At 34.2% G+C, this 6,261-nt stretch overlaps 1 protein-coding gene across 8 annotated transcripts; it reads right to left on the bottom strand.

Annotated features, from left to right (window-relative positions):
• Nucleotides 1–831: 831 nt before the first annotated feature.
• LOC100800837 (uncharacterized) lies at nt 832–5,851 on the bottom strand. 8 transcript variants are annotated; one of them, XM_006581306.4, is made up of 6 exons: nt 5,640–5,851; nt 4,568–4,998; nt 3,699–4,324; nt 3,033–3,086; nt 2,652–2,790; nt 832–2,551 (listed from the first exon to the last, which is right to left on the bottom strand). In XM_006581306.4, exons 2-6 carry the CDS (start codon nt 4,964–4,966, stop codon nt 2,372–2,374), a joined length of 1,398 nt encoding a protein of 465 aa, XP_006581369.2. In that variant the 5' UTR covers nt 4,967–4,998; nt 5,640–5,851; the 3' UTR covers nt 832–2,371. The 8 variants fall into 8 exon arrangements, with proteins under 8 accessions (XP_006581369.2, XP_006581373.1, XP_006581374.1 ...); XM_006581310.4 differs by having other exon boundaries at nt 832–1,957; XM_006581311.4 differs by having other exon boundaries at nt 832–1,373.
• Between the last annotated feature and the right edge of the window lie 410 nt (nt 5,852–6,261).

The raw sequence follows: 6,261 nt of genomic DNA, 5'->3' as shown, positions 1-6,261 counted from the left end.
CTAGATACTTAATTTATAAAATTATAGAAGTATCTCAACAACTTTAAATCAACAGGAACGGATAAGAAATTATTTTCATATAATCTCAAGAAATTATTTTTGTAAATATTGTGTTGTATTAACTAGTAAATTATAAATTACTCGTAGCATGTCTAATTCTGTCCGTTTTTCTCTTTATCCTCTCTAAAAAAGCTTATCAATTAGTTTGGCAGCTCTTATAGCATCCTTAATGTATGTCGTTGAGAAATTGATCTATTGATGACTTCTTATTTATAATTTGACCAAACTCAATTATATAAACTAAAGTAAGAATTAAATTAATCATACATAACTTTATTAACTTATTTATCCTGGTTAATACTGAGAGAGAGCTGCAAAAATTACGAACACATGATGAGTCACATGTCCAGTGCATTTGTCTTCGTCAATCATAGAAGAAGAGATGTTAATGGTCGATGTCAAAAAGTACAAAGATGCGTAGCTTCACAAACTGCGTATCCGTACACCCTTAAATAACTATTTTGATAAATCCCTCGAGATAGAACTCGAAATTTAATCCAAAGAAAGGAATCGGGCAATATCTTCCCTTCCGAGATTATATTCATTTTGTTGCCGATTTTAATTCACTTTAACTAGTTTGTTGTTACTTGGGAACCAGCTTCCATTTTTACGCCAATCCCTAAACTGTGTAATTATTGTTTATTAACGCATTAATTAAAACCACTTTTACGCCAATACAAAACTACCAGATTCGTGTATACAGACGTTAGATGGTTCTAAAAATCCCAAGTGAACCCCAATTATGTATACATTGAAAAACAAATAGCATCCTGGTTCAAAATTGTTTGTTAAGACTTTTAGATGAAGAGCTGGTTTAGCAAGAGATATTACAAACTCAACTTACTAGGCAGAAATTGGAAAATGTAAAAAATAATAATAAAATCAAAACCAGTATCACACATGCTTGGCAGCTATCTGACATACAAAGTCTGCACCAGATATAGAGGGGTCAAGGTCAATCTTGCGCTGGACTTCTTAATTAAATGATTAAGGCAACTATCAGCATAGGACAAGTTCATTACTGAAAACAAAGGATAGAGAGTACGTTATGATTGATCCAACAGCACATTAATTTAAACATCGTATATGGACTAAATTTGATTATTTGCAACGTAAACAGGATCAGAACAAATACGGAAAACATATCAGATTTTACAGACGCATATTTATATAAACAAGCAAAAATATACATCAGAGTTTCGCATCATCTCTCCATACTTAATTTCCACAAGCCTTTTGATATGCGAGTCAAATGATTAATCAGCTCAACAATAATCGCAATATAATGAGACCCATTGTATCCATAGCCAAAACTACACACAACCAAAATGGCCTAAATGAATTTAACAATAAAAAAAAACATCGGGTTAAAAAAGAGGGAACTATGTTTTTTAATAGCCATGATATGTATTCACCCATATAACATTTCAAAATAGACTGTTAAGAATCACAATGATAATAAAAATGAGGGAACTATGTTTTCTAATAGCCATGATATGTATTCACCCATATAACCTTTCAAAATAGACTGTTAAGAATCACAATGATAATAAGGTTGCAAGGTTTACACAATGCCATCTACGGATCACATTACCAATCAATAGACATTCATGTAAACCCTACAAAGTACAAACTTAATAATTGGAGACAAAATCAATAAGATTTAAAAACATAAATTTAGCCTCAATGACAACAGATAAAAATGATGCTCCATGCCACAAAGCAATCAATGGAAGTTGACTTCTCTTGATATAAAAATAAATAAATAAAAGTACACTATCGTGCCATGTAAGAACTGAAATAGAGATAATAATGGTCATTTGTGAGTATGTTTGATAATAGAGTGGATACGGAGAGATGTTAGACATTTTGAACTTGTGACAAGACACCTGCAATCCTGCATGCACAGAAACAGCTCAGGCAAGAAAAGAGGAACGGAGCTGATTGAGTAACATGGGTGCATGCTTATTGCCATGTTTCTTTATAAATTCTTAGATACAGTAAAAGTTTTAGCACAAAATTTATTCTCATGAAGTAATTTCCACCCAAGAACTGCAAGCATGTCAGAAGAGCAGATTCCAAAAGAAAGTGGGCCCTTTAACAATGGAGACCAACAAACGAAGAAGCAATGTTGATAAGCTAATTTAAATTCTAAAGATCCGAGCTAACATGGTGATGAATAACTAGAGGCACCAAGTGACCAGTTGAAAAAACGTTATAACACAAGGCAGAGCAGATAATGGGATGATCTGTATAACAAAAATTATGTACATTCAAAATAAGTAATTTGTAGGGCACATTTGCTGTATATTTAAGGCATAATTAACAAGTCAATGGCTGTAGGACAACAAAGTGCAAAACAGTGGTGTTCTTTCTTAAGGCAGAACAGAGGAGTGCATGGAGCTGTGAAAACAGAAGATTGTGAAATGGGAATTGCACAACACATCACGCACACAAGAACAAGGCAGGGCAGCTGGCAGGCAGTGATGGACTGGAATTGAAGAGTAGAGAGAACGTCACACAAATTGAGCAAAAGACCTTAAAACAACTAGGTAAATGATGCAAAAATGGAGGCAATTCAAGATTTTTACCAGTCTGGAGTAACAGCCGCAAAGCACTATTGCAGCTGCAATTTGCTGCCATGTCAACACACCACACATCTGCTTATGCATCATGGGGAGGCCATGTGACAGAAATCCAGTGTGATTAACTACCCTGATATAACACATACTGAAACATCCTAGCATCACTTATTTTTTCAATTGACAGGATAACATATATATGAATTAAACCATTATCTGTATTGTACTATAGGAAGATCTTCCATAAGAGGATTACGTCCACAGCTTATAAGAAAGTTCATATTCTGCCATGAATGACAGTGAGAAAACAGTGGTAAAAAATTTCTTATCTCTGAAAGAAAATTATTGGTAGACATCACCAATTAATTTACAGAGAGAAAAGAAGCAAACCTAGCATCATACTTAGCCATTGGAAGCAAGGCATGCAAGCCTCCTACACTGGCCCTGGAAAATGTAGTTGATTTGTCAATGATAATCAAATGGTGGAAAAGCTGGTGCCATAAAATAGATTTTAGATCGATCTAAGTAGTATAATCAAGCTGTCCAAGTAAATCCATGAAGTTATTAATCATATATGGCAATTAAATATACACAAGCATAAGGTAGTTAAAGAAACAATTAGAAAAATCTCATATCCACAAATCATTGCAGGTGTAAATGCTAAGAAATTGTAACATTGAAAAGGACAATTAGGACATCAATAAATAGAGAGATAGAGAGAGAGTAGGGCAAATAAATAGAGCGTCATAACTGGATATATTCATAATGAGTATAGCAACATAATTTTCCCAATATAGAAATATTAAGAAAAAAGAATTATTCAAAACTATGTACTCTTGTTCAGAACCCAATAAGGCTGTACAAATGACGAATTCACATGTAAACATTTAAAAATTCAGACCAGATGAAACTAAGTTCTTTATCTCCATCAAATGTTCATCATTTGAAATATGGAGTGAAATACGAAGATTAGTCAATAATTCTTCTTGTTCCCAACTTAAAGGACCTGAAGCATACAAAACTTCTATGGTACTGTGATAGGCATGCAACTCTAACCTATGAATTCTTTCTGCTACAACCTCTTCAAAAGAAGTGGAGCATCCTTCATTCACAGGTTCAACATCTAGAGATTCTGCATCACTGCAAAGGGAATCTTCATCCTGGCAAGAACCTGCTAAAGTATCACTGGAAAATTTATTTGAGTTACTACTTATCACACTACAACTGCCAACCGAACTCTGATCACTACAAGAATAATCAGGTTCTTCAATTCTCTCAAGAAAGTGTGTTGAAACATTACAAGGATTCTCCTTTCCTGTTTCATAATATTGGTTGGCACCATTAGTATATGAAGTATGCATGCATTTTTCACCCATAATATTTTGTGGGTAAGCAACAGCATCTACCTTTTGCAGCAAGGGGGCTGTGGCTACAGCTTTGAACCTTTCACACACACCCATATTCTCAACATCCCTTAATTTTCTGGGATAAGCCTCAATAACAGAGGAGTCATAAGGGGACATTCTCTTCAATGTTGAAGATGAAGCCAGACGAGATTCCTGAAGACCACTGGCATCTAATCCTGGAGAAAAAATATTTCTGCACTGATTTTCAGGTTGATCCTTGTAACTGTTTGAAATCAAATACCGGCTAGACATCACATCTCCAGACATTCCTGATCCCTGGAACAAGCATGAACACATGTAAGGACAGGGCATGGCAACAAATTTCAGTGTAATCATGAAAAATAAGAAGTATCTCAATTCTCAAGCAATATCAATACTAACTTAAAAGGTAAAAATATTCAAATTGACCATATTCTCCACCACTAAGCAAATATCTAAAACTTTGAGAATACTGGCTAAAATAAAAAATGAAACCAGAAGTGAAGTTGTACTATTTATATTGAGCAAATAGAAATTCACCTTTGACATGACAACCCATTGTCCATTTTGCCAAGATTGGCGTGCCCTCATGTTTACTTTGAGGACATTAAACTCCTTGCAAGATACCCACAACCTAACCAAGTAGAAATCTCCACCAATGACTTTCAAAACAGTGGCTGCTCTCCAAGAACCGGCAATGTAAACCTCCACATGATCATTTGCTGCCCAACTCTCAATACCTTTAATAAGAGGGGGGCATGGTCTGATGGCCTTCCTTGAAACTCTCTCTATGCTGGCCTCGCTTGTTGTGCTAGAACAGTCATACTGGACACTGTAGGTGTGTCCATCACCAGAAATTATACGAGCACAACACCATTCCACACTAAGTCCATCAGCATTGCCACGGATCTCCACCTTATTTCCCTTTCTCAATCTCATGGTGATGACACTACTTCAATTCAGACACGAACCTGTGACATTTCATAAATAAATGTTATTAAAACAGAAGAAAATCTGCTGATATTAGATACCCTTAAGAGATTATTTTCGTGTTCCACTCTAAGAAAATATTGAACATTTGTCAACTATGAAAAAACAATCACTGACAAGGTTTCAAAAAAATTTCAGCAACGGACAAATAACCGCATCGCCACCGCAATTGCGGCCCATGATTGCAGCTGTATCGCGATCACAACTGTCTACAATTTCCCACAATATCAATAAAAACGACAATACCGCAACCTCAATTTAAAACAATGACCTCAATAATTATTGATCAGTCTAGGTGCGTTAATCGAATAAATTGGAAGAAAAAAAAAGCCTATTGCTAGTCGAGACAATAATTTTTCCTCCGATAAATTTTCCAATGGAAAACCCACAAATTCCAAATGAAAATTGGCTACGCGATAAATTGAAAAGTGATCATAAATTTAAAATAGCTACAAAACACAAAAGCATATGCAACATAAAATAAACAAAGGGGCCTGAAAAGAGGTAACAAGATCAAAATTCACGCAGGCAGATATCACAAATCGAAGCAGCAGCGTCGAAATTGAAAAAGATGACATGAACCGAAATAACTCAAATAAAAGTGAAGAAGATGAATACTGACCTTTGTCGACGATTCACGATCGCTTACAATCTTTGAACTAATCGCTGCGACTGCGAGCACCTTTGATTTTTTCCAAAGGGAGAGAGTATCGAAATAACGAGGAAATTAGGGTTTCTGAGAATCAAATGAGATGTCAAAAATGGCACAAATGTGCAATTTATGGGCGCAGTGGAGATAAAAATAGGTTGAAAGAAATATGACGGTGGAATACGGTAGATGGGCCTAACGGGATTGAATCAATTTGTCATGGGCCATTTGTAGGCTTGGTAGGAAAAGATTTGTATTTTTAAAGGAAAAGTATTTTTAATCTATTTTTTACTATATAAGATCTATTTACTATGTAAGAAAAAAAAATAAAGTTTATGTTTACTATATTTTCTAAAGAAAAACTAATTTTAATCTATTTACTATATAAGAAAAAGAAAGTTTACGTTCACTTTATTTTCTAAAAAAAAGTAATTTGAAAATATTTACTATGTAAGATCTATTTAGAAAAAAAAAATACTATATAAGATAAAGAATGTTGATGTTCTTGTCAAAAAGAATAAAGAAAGTTTATGTTCTTGTCAAAAAGAATAAAGAAAGATTATGTTGACTATCTTTTATAAAGAAAAAATAATTT

This window comes from Glycine max, chromosome 6 (genome assembly GCF_000004515.6).
Source record: "Glycine max cultivar Williams 82 chromosome 6, Glycine_max_v4.0, whole genome shotgun sequence".
NCBI lineage: Eukaryota > Viridiplantae > Streptophyta > Magnoliopsida > Fabales > Fabaceae > Glycine > Glycine max.
This window is presented reverse-complemented; position numbering and strand designations above follow the sequence as displayed.

Excerpts from the sequence above, each read along its gene's own strand:
- LOC100800837 (XM_006581306.4), bottom strand. The coding sequence starts at position 4,966 with ATGAGATTGAGAAAGGGAAATAAGGTGGAGATCCGTGGCAATGCTGAT. Across the intron at positions 4,325-4,567 it reads AATGGGTTGTCATGTCAAAG|GGATCAGGAATGTCTGGAGA; the intron begins GTGAATTTCTAT and ends TGCTTGTTCCAG. Across the intron at positions 2,552-2,651 it reads GCGGCTGTTACTCCAGACTG|TCCATCACTGCCTGCCAGCT; the intron begins GTAAAAATCTTG and ends CTTCAATTCCAG.